At 30.8% G+C, this 19729-nt stretch overlaps 3 protein-coding genes across 15 annotated transcripts in view; 1 reads left to right on the top strand and 2 right to left on the bottom strand.

Moving 5' to 3' along the window:
• Window positions 1–19729, top strand: part of LOC126899396 (uncharacterized) — a 240256-nt gene that overhangs the window by 56749 nt on the left and 163778 nt on the right. For 8 of the 13 annotated variants that reach the window (XM_050674315.1, XM_050674312.1, XM_050674330.1 and 5 more), the window contains 2 exons: window positions 16768–16833; window positions 17846–17911. The exons of the other annotated variants lie outside the window; for them this stretch is intronic. In XM_050674315.1, the coding sequence (XP_050530272.1) occupies window positions 16768–16833; window positions 17846–17911 (132 nt within the window). The remainder of the gene's footprint in view (window positions 1–16767; window positions 16834–17845; window positions 17912–19729) is intronic. 13 annotated transcript variants of the gene reach the window in all.
• Window positions 496–2136, bottom strand: LOC126899426 (uncharacterized). The gene is made up of 2 exons (XM_050674379.1): window positions 1293–2136; window positions 496–1225 (listed from the first exon to the last, which is right to left on the bottom strand). Exons 1-2 carry the CDS (start codon window positions 1983–1985, stop codon window positions 1079–1081), a joined length of 840 nt encoding a protein of 279 aa, XP_050530336.1. The 5' UTR covers window positions 1986–2136; the 3' UTR covers window positions 496–1078.
• LOC126899437 (uncharacterized) lies at window positions 9181–13276 on the bottom strand. Its single transcript, XM_050674392.1, has 5 exons — window positions 12726–13276; window positions 12531–12647; window positions 12379–12471; window positions 9371–9560; window positions 9181–9311 (listed from the first exon to the last, which is right to left on the bottom strand). Exons 2-5 carry the CDS (start codon window positions 12540–12542, stop codon window positions 9181–9183), a joined length of 426 nt encoding a protein of 141 aa, XP_050530349.1. The 5' UTR covers window positions 12543–12647; window positions 12726–13276.

Below are 19729 nucleotides of genomic sequence, written 5' to 3'. Positions count from 1 at the left end.
CTTCGATCAAAGTGCTACGCATTTGACATGGAAGGCAGCGAACTCATAAAGTCTAAGGGGATCCGCGGACACGTCGTTCGGTACCATCTGTCTTTGGACGATTACAAACGGTGTTTGTTTGAAGACGATGGTGATGATGTCGACGATGCGTCAAAACGAGCATTGGCTGGAGAGAATGTCCGTGCGGTCATCGGAGTGATACATGGTGGTGAGTGTCCACCGACATTATCGTTACCCTACATTCCGTACCGACAGAACGTGTCAATCCGTTCGTTTGAGCACGAGGTACGANAATCCGTTCGTTTGAGCACGAGGTACGGACTTTACGTACAACCAAGTTGGCGCTTAACCGTTTTGATGATAAGCGCTACACGCTCAACAACAGAATCGACACGTTGGCCCACGGGCATTATGCTATACCGCCACCGAAAGACCTATAGTTTTTATCATTGTAAAAAAAAATATCGTCAAGAATTGAAAATTTTTTTTGTAAATATACATGTATATAAGTAGTTTTAAAACATTTTTTTAATGTAACATAATGTAGTAAGAAATTGTATTTTTTCTAAAAAATATATGTATATGCGTGTACATATTTGTAAATATATATATAATATATATATATACTACAACGTTTTTTTTTTTTTTTTTTCTCTTCTGTACGGTACAATAGTTGTACGTGTAAGATGCCATAGTATTTAAACTATAGTTACGTAATGAGATGTCACATTTTAATGGTAAAGTATTATTCACCAAAACTCTAAGAATACCCTACTGTATTTTACATGTATCATACAGCTAGGTTTTTGACCATGTTTTAACCTTTCTGAAGAAGAAAAATGATTTGAGTTTTATAGAAACATAGTTTTTTTCATATGATAGAAATAAAATCCTAGCTAATAATCATTATTTTAAACATTATTCTTTAAACATATTTGTATCCATTATAATTTTAATTACAAGTTACGTTGAAAACGCGATTTTCACAATGTCTCAGTATATAATAATAATAGCACATGTCAATGCAACATACGTTTATTTTAAACAATTTTTTTTTTTTTTTTATTTTATACATGTTTTAGATACTTGTCGACAGATAGCTATTACTAACAACTACTGTTGGTATTTCTTGGTTATTTGTATTTGATGGTATGATTGGTTCCGACTGTATATCATCGGCCAGCGACCCAAAAAATGTCGAGCATACGTTTTCTCCGTTAGAAGACTGAAAAAATGAAATATATTTATTAAAAAATGTTCTACTCAGTTAGAAAAAAAAAAAAATAATTCACCATTTCTTTAGTATATTCTTCCAGCATCGTCCACCGTTGTTCCAACTGCTGGCTCGCAAATTGTTTTATTTGGCTTATGTAGCTCAGATCGCTATTGGGTAAACTATTTCTAATCGTATAATCCGAAACCGCATTGATCAACATACATTTGTTTTCCACATTTACTTCATACTGAGATTTCATATATTGAGCCATCTGTTCCAACTGTTGTAGAACCAATGGTTGAATTACAGTCATCTTTTGATTGATAGTCTCAAAGATACAACATTCCAAAGCGCTGAGTTTTAAAATGTCTGATTGGGTGAGTAACACTCGGCATTCATCTTGTGCTTGTGATTCAAAGACTAGCGAAGACTCTCCTTGAAACGTAGTCTTTGAGAGTGTGACGTATTCATCCTTGAGTAAAATAATCTTTTGTCTTGATACAGGGTCGAAAATTAGCGACAGAATATTACCCATCAACGTATAAATCCGTTGTAGGAAATCTATCGTTATAAGTATGTAACGGGTTGACGATAGTAAACGAATAGTTACGTTAAATCGATCTTTTGGATCCAATCCTATCTGAACGAATTTACGAGGATTGAAATTCAAAACGTAATCAGTGCAATCGATTAATTCACTGTGAGGTTGGGGTTTAGCAAATGTTTGTTTGTTATAGAATTTGGCAATTGTAGCGAGAGAACCAGCCATTCTTAAAGTATACAAATATCGACTTAACACATTACCAACAAGTTAAAGTAACGTCTGTTTATATAGAAAATCTTATAACGATTAGAGCGCTATGCTTACACCACGGTGAAGTTATTAACTAATTTAAACCCAATAGTAATTAATAGTCTAATTTTCGTCGTTAGATATGATACAAACAGTTGTAAACACAAGCAGACGGGGTTCAAACAGGATGAACAGGGATTTGAACGCGTTCAGACAGGTTTTAACATGTTCAGACTTGTTGTATCGAGATTATACGATTCCAGGACATGCTGTTCGGTAAACCGACACAGTGTCCCTACTACTTTTATAAACAGCCTACTACATGCCATACATAGTACAACCTGCTAAAAATACCATAGCGTATAGTAAATTTGCTATTTAATGTGTAAAACTCTTCTTTGCACTGCTTAGTACTATAGACTTTTATTATACACAAAGGCATAAAGTTTAAATAAATATGACAAAATTGTATAAAATAAAAAAAATAGTATATATTATTGAATTTTAAATCTTACAAGTTTATGATACTAAGTTTTTTTAATTTTTTTATATAAATAAGTTTAAAAAACAAGGAAAAATATTAACAAATTACTGAAAATCAAACAAATATGCATTTCCACTTTTGCCTCTATATAATAAATGTAATTTGTTGTCATCATTGTTGATATTGTAAGCTTCGATTTCTTCATTAGTTAATTTCAATCTCGGGATAAACACATTCATATTGTTGAATAGACAACCAACAACGACAACCCCATTTCGTGTGCTTGTATTTTTCATAGATATGATTTTGTATGGCGTGTGTTCCTCCAAATCACTTAATTTTGAATATCTTTTTAATGCACTCTGATCGTTCAACTGTTTCTTTAATTGCTCCATTCTAAAATAAAAAATTAATAAATATTTAACAACTCTAAACATAACTAGTAACCAAAGTCAGTAGAAAATAGTTTAAATGAAAAATATATATAAATGTATTACTTACTTTATTTTATATCAAAAGTCTTAGAAATTCTTTAGGACAACAAATAGAAATAAACAAGCAAATGGTTTTTGGTATAATCGCTTTGGAAAAGATAATGAGTGAATGATCCTGAACTTGATGTGACGTTCTTTTATAGGGGTCAAAGATCTTGTTTAGACAAGTTTTGGTTGGTTTAAACAGGTACAACACAAACAATGACGGAAATATGCTTACCTAAGCGTCTGGTAGACGGTAATAAAATTCCATAACGACAAACGTTGCCATTGTTCTCATAAAACGCGTAGGCGTGAAAAAAGACAACGTTGCCATTTTTCTCATAAAATGCATACGACAGTGACCATTAATATATTGTAACATCTTTGGAAATATGCTGACCTAAGCGTCTGGCATCCGATGATAAGATTCATACGACAATAACCATTACTGTAGGGTGACCTCTTTGATGTTTGAAATATGCTTAGCTAAGCGTCTGGTAACCGATGATAACATTCTTAGAAATTATAACGTCATAACGACAGATGTCGTCTTTGTTCTCATAAAATGCTAGCGCCTATAAGCGTTATAATATAGTAATACATTTGATGTCTGGAATATGCTGACCTAAGCGTCTGGTTACCCATGATAAAATACTATGTAAAAAATGCATGCATACAACAGTGATTATTACTGTACGTAAAATTTTTTTAGAAATTATTTATTATATACAATCTATAGACGTGCGGCAAGTTTGTTTACGTCGGGTTTCATACGCACCCCTCCCATTAGATTAGTTTAAGTTAAGTTTTATTACCCCTTCGCTCATTACGACATGTTGAGGAAATCCCCCTCCCCCGACTTAGGTTAGTTTTCATTGGGTTTCACACATTGTGCGCACCTCACACCCAATTGTCTTAATAGAGTTTGTTACAAATCGTTCAAGGAATAGTCAAGTGTGGTGGCGGCGGTCGCTACTTGAAGTACACTATTTCAATGTAATGTATACATTAAATGATAAACTAAGTGATGACTCGGGGGTGCTGGTAGTGGGGGTGCTACTTTAAATGTAATACCTCTAGTTATAGGTATAAAAAAATTGTCAAATTAAATATAATAAAATAAAATGCGATACACATATTATTATTTTAAAGGCGCAGTAGAAAATAATAATAATAGCGATTATACTATTATAGCAACCTAAACATAGTAATTCTAAAAATATATTACCAATTATAGTAATTATATTAATTATATAATTAATAGTAATATACTAATATTAACGAGATGTTTTTCTAAGCATCTGATGGTAGGCAATGATAAAATACTATGTAAAAAATTAAAAATGCATACGTCTATGAACGTTATAATATGGCGGTACCTTTGATGTTGGAAATATGCTTAGCTAAGCGTCTGGTTACCCATGATAAATTTCTTAGAATTTATTATGCCAAAACGACAGACGTTGCCATTGTTCTCATAAAATGTAGACGGTAATGTGAGTTATAATATAGTAATACATTTGACGTTTGAAATATGCTGACGTAAGCGTCTGGTTACCAACAATAAAATACTATGTAAAAAATAAATGCATACAACAGTGATTATTACTGTACGGCGAAATCTTTGATGTTTAAAATATGCTTAGCTAAGCGTCTGGTTACCCATGATAAATTTCTTAGAATTTATTATGCCAAAACGAGAGAGGTTGTCTTTGTTCTTATAAAATGTAGACGGTAATGTGAGTTATAATATGGCGGTGCCTTTGATGTTGGAAATATGCTTACCTATGCGTCTGGTAGGCAATGATAAAAATTCTTAGAAAACGTTTTAGTTTAACTTGGATTCATCCCCACCCATTATAGGTTGGTTTATGTTATGTTTCGTTACCCCTTTCCTGTATAGGAATTGTTGATGAAGACTTTGTAGCGTTAATATTAAGTAAATATGTTAAAGTGGCAACGGCGGCCACTATTTGACGTACACTATTTCAATGTAATGTGTATGTTTACACGTACTTTTATCAGTTACCGTTATCAGTTCACATGAGGTTTACCTTACCCTCCAGTAGATGACATCGTAGGAGGAGACAACCATTTCCGAATGGCTACCTACCCCACCACTGACATGAAGTTATAGTGCGCATGCGCACTTTAATCCCCATTTTAATTGACCTTAACACCCCCACCTAAGTTACCTATTACCCCCACTATCGTGAGACCACGGCTCCCTTTACCCTATCTATGATAAGACCACGCCTCCTCTATGATAAGACTACGCCTACTCCTTACCCCCACCCTCATAAATCCAATCTTCCATTACCCTCACCATCGAGAAACCACGTTTATTGATTGACCTTGACTACGGTCATTACCCACACCATCGTGAGACCACTCCACCCCTTCCCACCACCATTAATAAGAACACACCTCCCCTTACCCAATCAATGATAAGACCACGCCACCCATAACCCCACCCTCATAACACCACGCTTCCCCTTACCCCCACCACCGAGAAACCACGCCCACTGTGTGACCTTGACATTACCCCCACCATTGAGAGACCACGCCCACTGTGTGACACGCCCCTCCCCCGACCACGCCCACCCACCGGGTGGGTGGGTGGGTGAAGGGGTGAGGCGGGGGGTTCTAGGACTCTCTATTTTACCCTACTATTATATTCAAACATTTTGTCGTGTACAATTAAGCAATGGGCTGTAGTGTTGGTTGGAAAATTTTCATTAGATTCAAATTCTAATCTAATATCTATTGGTGCATTTTTTAATTTTTCGTTTTGCCTTGAACAGTCAATGAAAATGAGTGGTGCAGTTGTCTTGAATTCTGTTTTTGTCAGCATTGGACATGCCATCTCTTTTTCATTCGTAGAACGCATCTTGGAATTGGGTGTACGTGAAATATGGTACAGCATACTTATCATTCGGAAAGTCCATTCGCAAGTTGTCATAGGGGTACGATTCCGAATTAAGTATATTTTAGAGATGATAACAAACAATGTTCAAATCTACTACTATCATTTATTTATTTTGTTTTTTCTATCCACTTGAAAAGCTATAATAGAAAATCTCGGGCTCTCAGTCTACGATGAAGTTTTCAAAGTCCAGACTTATCTTTTACTATTTGGTAGGCTGAAATTTTCATATAGATCCCAACTTCGAAATGCTATTTGAAGCAGTGTTGAGGTTTCCAGGATTTTGAGTATTATTAATTGATAAGATCAATTAATAATACTAAACCTTATTATGTATGAGGGCGGACTAAAACACTTTGGCTTAAAAATGTTTTTATGTAAAGGGTATAAATAGTAAAATGACACTTTCAGGCTATTTTTGAACCATAATTTATAATATATTATAATTATATAATATATTTACAATGGTATTATATAAAATAATACATTAAGTTATTCCTTTACTTTAATATTTTATGTTAATGTAACTAATAATATTTCTATGAATTTTATGATTGTTGTAAAATAATGTTTTAATCAACCCTATAATATATCGTAATTATCTTACAGATATATTTACTTTTATAATAACAATTATTTTTAGGCTATCCAGTCTGCGACTACCTCGGCAACCTTTCATTGAATAGTTCCTTGCAATGTCTAAAGAAAAAATTTTGGCAAACACTCTTTGGACATAGTTTTTAATACTGGTTCCCCCAACTCGATACATATAGTTGCTCTACAAGTAAAATCAATAAAGAATATTATTTAATCTGCAGATTTTGCAATTAATGTGACTCATAATAATAATAATTATTATTATCATTAACCATTTGAAAGATTATGGAAAGTAATATTAAAATAAAAGTAAAATTATNGATTATGGAAACTAATATTAAAATAAAAATAAAATTACCATTTGACGTTCAAAGTTAGAATCTGTTTTAAGTTTTTCGTCAGCAGCATCCACACTTTCCTTATTTTTGAATGGAAGTAATGATAATAAATTTGAGTCGTATGCGTTGTGAACAGGACTACCAATGATTTTTTTTTCAAGAAGTTCTAATTTAGCATCCATTCTTTTAATATATTCTAGTGTTGTTATATGCATTTCAAAATTTTTTTTTATCATTTCATAAGTTTTTTGGGATAAATTGTTTGAAATGATNATTTCATAAGTTTTTTGAGATAAATTGTTTGAAATGACTGGAGCACATGGTGAATATTGGTCTACATTATAGAAGTTTTCAGTTACTAAAAAATATAAAATATATTAAGATGAAGTTAAAAATCTCAAAGCAATGACAATTTCATTAAATAATATTTATTATTGAGTTTAATTAGTTTTGTGGACTATTAACTAACATATGAAAAAAAATCTAAATTACTATTAGACTAANAAATATAAAATATATTAAGATGAAGTTAAAAATCTCAAAGCAATGACAATGTCATTAAATAATATTTATTATTGAGTTTAATTAGTTTTGTGGACTATTAACTAACATACGAAAAAAAAAACTAAATTACTATTAGACTAAAAATGTATATAACATTTTACTTAATTAATGAGACTATAAATTGTTTATTTAGTCTTGTATAAATAAGTGAAAGATAAAATTAACTAAATATTTTCACTAAAAAAGTAAATGACTTACAACCTAATAATTATATTAAAAAAAAAACTAAATAAGTAGACTTCAATATAATTTTAACTATTACAAGTATTTAATTTAGTAATGAATACATACCATTTTGATAGGTGCTTACATTCTCTGTATTAAGATCTTGTAGTGCATTATCTACCTCATCACATCTTATTGATGTATCTATAGCATCTAAAATAAATAGTTTCAAAAATAGTATTAACCGAGAACTTATTTAAAAATGATGTTTATACTAACTTGATATTATATTGGTAATTGAAAGTTTACAGATTTTAAATGGAACACTTTCAGGATCTAAAAATCTACTTTCAGTACAGTACGGACATTCGTACCTTAACGACGTGTGTGCCGTCCGTTCGGTTGTGCCTCTCCGTTATCTACACTCATTACCGCATTATGATACTTTGTTCGATACGATCGTGCTAATCTCGTGTATCATTCGATTAAGCTACGTTATTAGTTCGCCGATAAGTATAAATTTCGGTGTATAAATTTGTATTGTTGTCCGTCGTCACAGTTTAGTTTTATTATTTTTCCATCAAGTCTAGCACTTATATGTTAGTCGTCTAGATAACGTTCACGACACCGGCAATAAATTTTTAAATTTATATCAATTGGGACCTTGACCATTCAAGTGTACATACCACTGCCGAGGTTTATTTTGTTTCCAACGAATTTATAGAATCTAACAACTATGCAAAAGTCACCGACTAAACCAACTCCGCTCGTAGGCAAAAAAGATATCTCCCTTACAGATGTCTGGAATGCCTTAATTGGTATGCGGAAAGATATTCAATCTATTAATACTAAATTACTGACGCAAGAAAACACCTCTACATCAATCTTGTCTAGATTGGATGACCTTTCTTCAGAGATAGTTTCTCTGAAGAAAGAGAATGAAGATTTAAAAAAAGACATCGATTCCCTTAAAAAGTCTAAAAATTTTATTACATCTGATTATGCTCCTAATGATTTTTCTGGGGTTGACATTATTCGTGAAATCCATGAAAGAGACAGCAAATCTCGTAATATAATGTTATTTAACATAGAGGAATCGGTTAGTAATATTGATTCGCTTGCTAAGGAGCTTATTATAAAGTTAAATTTGGATGCTAATATATCCGCGGTCACCCGTATCGGCAAACAATCTGCTAAACCAAGACCGATAAGAATAACATTTGATAGTACTAAGTCTGTCTTAGATGTTTTAAAATCAAAAAAGTCGCTATCATCTGATCCATCATGGAGAAACGCATGGATTACTACAGATCTTACTTTGTACCAAATGAAATTCCTACGTTCGTTAAAAGCCGAACGTGATAGAAGAAACAGTTCAAACAATGGTAATTGGTTCATCAAGTATTCTCGTGGTTCACCATCTTTAGCTCAAAAAAACTAATTCGCGGCTCAAGTTCATATCACTCTAACATGTCAAAAAAAAAACACTAACATATTACCTTGATAACATTTTAGTAATATTAATACTAGTAAAGTATTAATGTTTTTGTATGCATTCAAAACCACTTAAGAAAATCTTAGTATATTGTTCAAGTATAAGAAATAAAACTATCCTACAAAGTTAGGTTGTAAACTTACCATTAGGGCAATCACTAATTTCTATACTCTGTTTGGTCCTTTTTTTCTTGTTTGGTGTAGTGTCTGAAGATGTAAATATTTCTTTTTCTTTCATAGAAGCTTCAGGATAATCATCTTGAAGAAAACATAAATATAAATTAACTTAAATTTTTAAAAGATAATATAAAACTTACCGAAATATTGAGATACTACCGTGATGGGGTATGTGGGCCAATCATTCTCTGGCTCAATAAAATCTTTAATCATGTTATTGATATTTCCTTTTTTTGGCCACTTACAAAAACATATTTTTCCACAGTAAATAATCCATTTAACTGGTACAATGGAATATTTATTTTCCGGCGCAAAAAATACAATAACCCACTTAATAAAATAAAACATACAGTATAAAATATAGAACTAAGAAATACATTTAACCTAGCTAATTAAAGATTATTTAATCAGATAATATATTTATTGAAAAGTTAAATCTTTAATATAACATTTTTTCATAAATGTAGATATAAAAGTAATCATATTACATTTATTTATGTAATAAATAATACATTAAGTATTATGTTTGTTTACATTATAAACAGTTTGATTTATTAAGTATACTTGCTCCCATTTTTTCGTTGAATTTTTTCACAAAATTACAGATTAAAATTTGATTTATTTTTATAAATCATACTAAATATTGTGTTTATTATAAAATAAAATTATTTTTAAGGGTATATGTTAGGGGTAAATTGCGAAAGTTAAATGGGGACCAATTATTTTTTATTGGGAAATGGTCTAAATGAGAAGTTGACCAGTGGATAATCTGTATTGTATTATTACTTTTTGAGTTATAGATGAGTGGGCAACTCAACATTGAAAATTTGTTAACTATGCGTCATAATAAAACTAGGAGTCACTAAATACTATCCCACTCCTCACCTTTACTAAATCTTTAAATACTAATATCTCAAATTTAATAATATAAAACTGGTTATCGACTAGTCTTAATTTTATTTAGACCATTTTCTATTTAATAATAACAAAAAATGATAGGTTCCCATTAAACTTCCGAAAGTTATCCCTAAAATCTACCCTTAGAAATAATTATTTGTTACAATTTACTTGATAAATACTACGGTTTATAAAAATTAATCAAATTATAGTCTGTACATTTTTATGAAAAAATCATTATTTAACGAAAAAATAGAAGGTAAATGCTTAACAATAAATCATATAAGATATTCATTTAACACTAACTAACAGTTACTCATAAAATATAACTGATTTTTTTTCTAAATTCTGTTTATATTTTTCTCGATTTATCAAATTAGAAGTACTATTTCAGTTTATCATTGTTTGTGTTACATAGTTTTAGGTAAAGTTCATCAAATATTCTAACTTTAATCCAACCAAGAATGTAATGACTCATTAGTCATCACACATTTGAATTTATATTTCACACCTTGTATTAAAGCACACAAAGTACTTGAAGGGCATTAGGTCCTGGATTATTTACATTTAATTAGGGCAATTTGACCAAAATTTGTTCGGAAATTTTAAATTTACGCAAGTTCCCCTACATTCCATATACGCTCTGTATGCTAATAGACTTTATGTATAAATGCTGTACTTGTAAATTTGAAGGTGATCTTTACTAGGATGAATAGTTGACTAAGGTTTAAAAAGAATTAAGAGTAAATTTTACTATTTACCTGTTTAAAATTTGAGCTCTCCATAATTTTCAAAAAGGATGTTTACACATAAGCGCGCCGAGAAAAAGTGATGGTTGAAAGAGTACTTGTTTAAGACGCGTTATAAAGCGAATACAGCAAAAAGTAACGGAAGTCTGGCGTCAGTCATACTTACACATGTCGTCGGTCATCTTTGATAAGGACAATATTTAGATCTCAATCGTGACCTCTCTGCAACTTTATAGTGACTTCGTGTGGGAATTTATTTAATATCTATTTTTATAATATAATTAGACTTCGCGTTTGGGACCTAAGCAAGATAATGAAAACTATGCGAAGTCACAAACATAGATCGTAAATTAGTAATTGTGGTTACGTTTGGGCGATTTCAAAATTTTTATTTAGACATCACATAGATCTCTTATTGTTATGTCGTATTTTCATCAATAATTGTATTCGCATAGATGTTAAAGTCCACGTATGCACATAGGGTATCAATAGAAGAAGAATTACGAGAACTAGGTGTAATAACATGAGTAAAGTAGCAGAGAAAATAACAAATGAATTACATAAGCCAGCTAGAAAAATATTTCCTAGAAGAAGAGTTGTATTGTACGGCAATGATGACTTGTGGCAAGCAGATTTAGTATATATGAAAAAATACTCTACAAAAAATAAAAATTTTACAATTTTTTAACGATAATCGATGTTTATACAAAATATGCGTAGGCTATGCCTTTAAAAAATAAATCTAGTACAGAAATCAAGTCGGTTTTTGAAAAAGTCTTGTCCAATAGATCTCCAAAGAACTTACAAACAGACCGAGATTTAGAATTCTTCAACAAATATTTTCGGATGCTCATGAAGAACAAAAATATAAATTATTATTCAACCTACTCTACAATGAAAGCGGCTGTTGTGGAACGATTTAATAGAACACTAAAAGAAAAAATGTGGAAAGAAAGTACTACTAAAAGATCATACACTGGGATAAACATTATAGCGGATTTAATAAAAAATTACAATAATACAAAACATAGCGCCATAGGAACGACTCCTAGTATAGCATCACGTAATCCTGAAAATGTCAATTTTAAACGGCTAACTAATTTAAAATATAATAAAAAGTTTAATACTGGAGATAAAGTTTGTCTGAATAAGCATAAAGCAGTATTTTCAAAAGGATATACTTAAAATTGGTCATCGGAAATCTTTACAATCGCATAAAATTCGTAATAGAAATCCCGTCGTGTACGAGCTGACAGATGAAACAATAGACATATAAATGGTTGATTCTATGAGCACAAACTTAGCAAGACTCAATTTCCTGAAGTTTATTTAGTGGAAAAGAAACTTTAAGAACAATAAAGACAAATGTTTTGTCAAGTTTGTTAGTTTGGATAGTTCACAAGTAAGTGGATAGATTCAATCGATATTATATAAAGCACCCATAAATTTATTTTTGATATTTATTGTAATAAAACATTTATCTCCATCGTTTAAGAACATACACCGTTTGTAATCGTCCAAAGATAGATGTTTCCAGACGACGTGTCCGCGGATCCCCTTAGATTTGATGAGTTCGCTGCCTTCCATGGTTTTTCCTATAAAATGTAAAAATTTATGGAATAACCTATTGCTTTTGCATTGAGCTTGCACTTACCAAAGACGGCATTATTCAATAGTTTGAAAAACGCAATTTTAATAGCATTTGCCGCCTGTTTCCGCATTTCAGTGTTCAACTCAATGTATGGTTTCAACCAAGCACTTTGTTGAAATTCTAAAACATGGTGCATTTGCAGAACAAATATGTATATAAATACCATCGTTTATAGTTTATAAATGTTATTATACATACTATATCGACTTGCAGTCCGTGTGCGATTGCCTGTTTCAAGTTGACATAGTGTACGACGTACCATTGTTTGGGTTTTAAAGTGACCATACTCATGGTCTCTTTGGAACCCGGTGGTACATCGTTACTAGGTAAGAACGGCAAGTCGTTGTGCTCGTCATGCAGATCTTGTGGATACGATACGATACGAAAAAGCTTAATGATTGAAAAATTCAGTGAAAAACATTGAACTAAAAAATAAATAAATAAAATCAATGTTGTAACGTCACAAATTCGAAGGTGGACCGTTTATGATTTTTTTGTTATGTCTACTTATTTATTTTATCGCGCGAAAGAACCTTTTTCTGACACAGCGGTGTCAACCACTCATTATTTTACCGCTGACCGCTAGATAAGGCGATAAAAGAGAAATATAATTAAAATCGAATTGTTATCGTATTGATCCCTTCCAAAAAGACTGGCCGTTATCGTTTTGAAATTGCCGTTAGATCGGTGTTGACTCTTCTCTATTCTTTCTTCTGTCATTGACCGTGCTAAGGTGCACACATTTGTTGTTTTATTGACATTTTTTTTTCAATGATGGAGTGAGCCGCCAACGGCGAACGGCCAGGTCTTTTCGACGAAGCATCCAGACCATCGGATGGGTCTCTTCGGAGACCGGGTATCGTTTTCTTTTTTATATTATATTTATGTAATGAGCTATATTTTATTAATTATTTTATTTCATTTTATTTTATTGTAAATTAACTTAATTTTGTTTATGTGTGGAGAGCACGTGTTTCCCTTTTCTTCTAGCCAACGCTAAGAAGCGAGTGTCCAGACCGCTCCTGGTGTTCTTCATTAATTTCCGATTAACATTAACGGATGTGTTCCAATACCGTCCGTGATGTTTGTAATATTATTTGTTTAAATATTTTATTTTATTTGTATTGCCTTTATTTGTAGACATGGTTTTTGATGCATTCGCATTTTTGTCCATGTATAACTGTAACGTACACATTATTCGTCCTTCACCAACATTAACTATTATTATTATTATTATTATTATTATTATAAACTATTATTATTTATTTATTTACAATCGGATTTGTGTACGTTCGCCGCTGTCGCTCACCTAATTTGGATACCACAACATCTCTAGAGATCCAGTCAGGTTATATTTAAATATACTATTAAATAGAAATAAATGTTTGTTATCGTTGTTAGTTAATAGTCTATATTTATTGGTCACGAAACCGCTAACCGCCCTTCTAGTGGGATATAAATTATATAGGGCCAGCGTTGCCCCGTTAAGGTACAGCTTAGCCAACTGTTAGGATCCTAGCAGGAAAGCACGTTGCTTAACTTAATTTTCTTTTTTTAACAATTAAATTAAATTTCCTTATTAATTTCAACTGTAATATTTATTTTATTGCGCGAGTAACTTAATTACTCGCGTGTATTTCATTCCTATTCCTTAATCTAGACACGGGCTACGGTATGTTTTACATATCAACCACATACAACTTTGATTGTCATAATTGTGTTCTATAAACCACGAGGCATTATAGTAATTTATACATATAACGACATATTAACTTAGATTATACTTTTAATTAACTTTAAATTAAATTCCGCCTATGGTCCGGTAATCATATCTGATAGGTGTGACACCTCGCCTAGGTGGTGGCGACCCTTGCTACTCTAGCTAGTCGTTATGCAAGTGGCAAACCACGTTGTTGTTACAGGCCGAATTACTAATCTAAAAGCCCGCTTGCAATGTTATTTTTATTTTTTTTTATTACTGAAGTGATAAGTAAATCAATCTGTATATAGTACCTCTATAAAATAGAGATACAAATTTTGTATGACATTAGATTTTTAAAGGACATAATTTTCAAGTTAAACAAATTATGATTTCGTGCATAAGTCCTTCTCATATGTTCAACGTTTTTATCTATACGTTATCTTATATAACAAGCATCGCTATATAATGTTACAAATGGATGCCAAGTCTAATGTTTTATCGACTAATACTACATCAGACTCTGGTTATTCTCCCTTTGAAAAATCAATTATCCCGTTAGCTGATGCCGCACATATGAATGGCACCGTGGTGCTGAGTATAGCCGTTATAAGTGTTCCAGAAGTGTAATAATTATCATATGGTCCGCGTACTATTGGTCAGTGACTCTCACATTTCGAAATATACTAATGAGTGTATCGTGCATATTGGATTAAAGTGTCATCCATCACACAGAATTAGTTAGTCTAACTCACAACCCAGTTAGTCAAGAGTTTGTAACAGTAAAACTATGTACCTCTTGTACTTTTGTGCCTTATTTTACAACGGATTCGATTTTCAGTTTCAAAGACTTATTTATTATACTAATAATTTGTTATTAGCCAACCCACAATTCGATCAACTAACATGTGTTGACATTCCTATTGTAGGTGATGTGATTCCTTATTTGAATCATAGGACTCTTGATGACTTCACTCTATGTTCTTTACTACCATAAAGATCAATTAATCCAGAAATTCATTAGAAATCTAGAGATTCGACTACTTACAACGGCAACTCAACATAACTGCGTAGTTTGGTATCTTATGTACACGGCAAAGGAACGCGTTACTCGACTCCTAGTCCATTCACCTACAATGAAACGTCTTCTCTGATAAATATTTTTCACTCTAGATCTCGTACTGATGCTCTTTTTAACTATTGCCTGCGCCTATTTTATTGCCTACCCGTGATTGGGTGTCCAGCTAACTCGATATATTGTTAATAATTTGTTTTGTTTATTAATAATATTATTTAATATGTATATTACTTATTTGTTTATATTTTGTTCGCGTTATTATTTCAAGATAGTATTAATACTACATCTCAAAATAAGTTCATTCCCAATCAAGTTGTTTTGAAAGCCTTCGTCTTTCAATACGGGAAGTATGTTTCGTAGAGAGCACCTTTAACAAAGACTTAGTAGACTATTCAAACATCGTTGAGTACATCATATGGCAAGACAGTTGATATCTTGCGTCTTGCTTTACCGACCCCTTCGCCTAAATAGTACGGCAAATCAACGGCCTACGTGTCAATTACTCTCCGTGTAAAGTTCACCGTCATACACGAGTGAGTGAATATTTTTATGTATCATTTTTAGCAAAGTCTTCGCTTGGTCATATTTATATTATTTTTTTATTCATCCTGTTGCTCCTTGGCTTTCTCGAACTTTTGTTCGTGTGTTCTCTTTTATTATTCGGCCCTGTTCGTGATTGTAATATTTACTTCTTAAGCGACTACCTTTGTAATAATCAACCCGTTTACGTCTTAAGCATTAAAAGGTAAATAATGAATTGAGTCTACTTCTTACCGTCATTATTGAACATTCATCTTCTCTACTTTATACATTTAAGTCTTTAATTGTTTTGTTTTACATTATTTATCTTATATTTTTAACTATTTTATTGTATACCTCTTTGCAAGCTACTAGTATAAGGATACATCCCTACGGCTTTTAATATAAAATTACTTATTGCTGAACTTTAATACGTATCTTATTTAGTTTTTTTTTGTTTTACGTCATTTATTGGATAAGCGGTTAATCGTCATCTACTTAGATGATCATTGTTACTCATTCCTATAATAGCGATTAAATAGACGTAAACAAGTCGGCAATGTAATGCGGTGCACAACTAACCGTTCTATAGTTTGGCTACCTCGTACGAAACATTATTAACAAGTTATAAAAATTTCAATTTCTTTGAAATTATAATATAACACAAATATAGTTATTGAAAAATTAGGTTAGAAAGTTATGGCGTATTTGGTATTTATATATAACGGGGTTCTATCGGGGCCAAAACTTTATGCACAAACAATAGTGATATCAGACGAAAAAAATATTCAATAGTGACAACACACTTTCCAGTAATGAACTTACAAATACTAAAGTGTTTCTATTATTTAATTAAAATATATGTCTTTCTTAGTTAGGTAACAATAAATAAATAACTGAAATTATTTAATCACTAATATATTTTTCTAATTACTTATATTTAGAAACGAAGAATGAATCCAAAACCTCTCTAGATAAAATACCAATTTTTTATGATTTTCTACAAAAAGGTAAATTATTTGTTTATTTATTGAATTATATAGCCCAGTGCCATAATCATTTACAGATTCACTTAACTAAAATAGAGTACGAGTTTGACAATGGTGAACACGAAGTAGGTGAAATGAAGAGATCAGTGATAACAGGCCAGGACGAGATTGGAGAGGTAGAAAGTTTTAAGTATTTAAGGTCAGTTGTACAAAAGAACGGTGGTATTGACGAGGATGCAAGGCACAGGATTAAGTGCGGGTGGTTGAAGTGGAGAGAATCGTCTGGCGTCTTATGCAATAAAATAATTCCAATGAAACTAAAAGGTAAATTCTACAACAATGTAGTGAGACCGATATGATGTATGGTTCAGAGTGTTGTGTGGTTGATAAGAAAGTTGAGCAGAGAATGAGTATAGCAGAGATGAGAATTCTTACATAGATTAGTGGAGTGACTAGAGAAGATAGGATAAGGAACGAGCATACATAGTATAAGAAGGAGTATAGCTGTAGCGTCAATCATGGATAAGATGAGAGAAAATAGACTTAGATGGTTTGGTCATGTTATGAGGAGAGAAGAATCGGAAGCTGTAAGAACAGTTATAGAAATGAATGTTGAAGGAAGAAGAGGTAGAGGAAGACCAAAAAAGAGATGGAGGGATGCTATTGAATTCGATATGAGGACAGCTGAAGTGAGTACTCTACATTTAATTACCACCATTCTTTTGAAATTTTTAAAGTAAAATAACACAAATTTAGAATTTAATAGCGTTAAACGTCTTATATAATAGAGATACAAATTTTGTATGATTTTAACATTTTTAAGGGATGTATTTACCCATTAATCACACCAAACTGTTGGAAATTAAAAAAAATATAATCATATGAGTTTCAAAAAGTAATTGAATTAGGAAGGATCCTTCAACAAAAGCGATTATATAATATCTAATAATTAAGCTATTAAAAAATTAAAACAATAAAAAAAAAACTGAAATTATTTAATAACTAATATATTTTTTTAATTACTTATATTTAGAAACGAAGAATGAATTCAATACCTCTCCAGCTACAATACCAGTTTTTTATGATTTTCTTCAAAAAGGTAAATTACTTGTTGATTATTTAAATTTTTTTTCTTCAAAACTAATTGTTTAATGATGTCCCATAACCTTATTCAGTACCACGAACTTTTTTTTATTTTTCTAACTTAAATTACAACACAATTTTAGTATTGAATTTAATATTTTAAGCGTTTATATTAAATATAAATTCACATTTTGTTTGATATTATGATTTTTAAAAGTTATATATTCATTAAATACACCATACTGTTGGAAAATTGAAAATATAATAACATGAATTTTGAAGTGATTGAACATTACAACTGTCAATAAATCTTTAACTACAATGGTTTGATATTAAAAAATTCAGGGTTGAAAAATTAAAAATTAGTTACATTAATAATAAAAACTTTCAATTGTTTATGGTGTTAAAATACATACACCACTCATTATTCAGTAGTCTATATGTTATTTTCTATTAGTCATCAAATTAAAAATATATTATTTATGTTAATACTTTAAACTTCTCCAAGAAATATGTCTAAAAATAACTTGATATAAATCTACTGTAATAATTATAACAAATACTTTAGTTGTGACAAATTATTTATTTTAAGTAAAATAATATGTAATAAATAACACAATTTGAGTAATAAACAGATAATAGTAAAAAGTCGTGACACTTCTTGTACATATAGATGAATTAAATTTAATATAAAAGGGCATAAAAATTGTCAATCTCTCTCACTACTACTTCACCTTATGAACTTTCAACGAATGCAAGAAGTGGTTTGACGAAATACAATTTTACATAGAAAATTGAAGTAAATTCATTTTTTCAACATTAGTACTGATATCATTAAGGTAAATTCATATTCTACAAAAGATCTATAAGGTTTAAAGTTAAATATAATGAGTACATAAATTAAATAGGAAACCAGAATAAATAAAGTGATCTCTAGAATAAAATATCGTCTTAAGAAATAAAGAAAATCAATAACGTTTGTACGAAGTTAGCCAGCCTAGTCTTATCTTTGAGTGGGTTCCTGTGTAGTTAACACTAATAAAGGCTCTCTTGCGAAAATAGAGAACCCATTTGTGGTTCCTATACTATTCGAGGTATTTATTGACTCGATTCACAGTATGCACAAGCCTAGATAACTACTGGTACGAGTGGCGTTGTTGATGATCTATGTGTGATAATTAAACACAATAATTTCTATTTCAAATTATTATTATATTAATAAATTTTCAAACATCACTTTGCTTTTTTATATTTTACATCTTTTTATAAACCCTTGTACTCATATCCCGAGAAAAAATTATATTATATCATTTTTTTATTCAATAAATATTATAGTAACTCAATTATTCTCATGATCATACAAGACCAACAAATAAGGATAATTTTAATAAATTATTCTTTAATCATATTAATAAAATTATTGTTTTAATTAATTTCCTTTTTTTGAGTTACTATAATGGTGTAAGATTTGATAGTACTGTTGTATTTAAAAATGAAACAATCTTTTTGTTCAAACTTATAGTTATAATAGTTCATTAATAACGCAAATGTAATTAATAACGATATAATCAAACAAAGTAAAACATATAAAATAATGATACACTTAAAACAGGATAAATAAATAATACACAAAATGAAAGCTTAATCTCACAAACGTACTACGCGGAAAGAGATTACCTTCGGTACTCCCGAGGTCTTCTCTCTTTTTAATTCATTTCATTTCGTCTTATATGTTAAACTATTTTGTTTTTCTTTTTTATAAAATTCATAATGCAATAATTTTCAAAATTATTTATAAATATTTACTTCCTGGTCTAGTAACAATAATTCGGGA

Source organism: Daktulosphaira vitifoliae, unplaced genomic scaffold, assembly GCF_025091365.1.
Source record: "Daktulosphaira vitifoliae isolate Bord-2020 unplaced genomic scaffold, ASM2509136v1 Scaffold_2, whole genome shotgun sequence".
NCBI classification, from domain to species: domain Eukaryota; kingdom Metazoa; phylum Arthropoda; class Insecta; order Hemiptera; family Phylloxeridae; genus Daktulosphaira; species Daktulosphaira vitifoliae.
The sequence above is the reverse complement of the archived record's forward strand: the minus strand, read 5'-3'. Positions and strand labels throughout refer to the sequence as shown.

Coding starts and splice junctions, on each gene's coding strand:
- LOC126899426 (XM_050674379.1), bottom strand. CDS start 1,985: ATGGCTGGTTCTCTCGCTACAATTGCCAAATTCTATAACAAACAAACA. Junction 1,226..1,292: donor AAGAATATACTAAAGAAATG/GTGAATTATTTT, acceptor TCATTTTTTCAG/TCTTCTAACGGAGAAAACGT.
- LOC126899437 (XM_050674392.1), bottom strand. Junction 9,561..12,378: donor TTTGGACGATTACAAACGGT/GTATGTTCTTAA, acceptor TATTTTATTAAG/TGGGTTATTGTATTTTTTGC. Junction 9,312..9,370: donor GGTAGTATCTCAATATTTCG/GTAAGTTTTATA, acceptor GTTTTCTTCAAG/ATGATTATCCTGAAGCTTCT.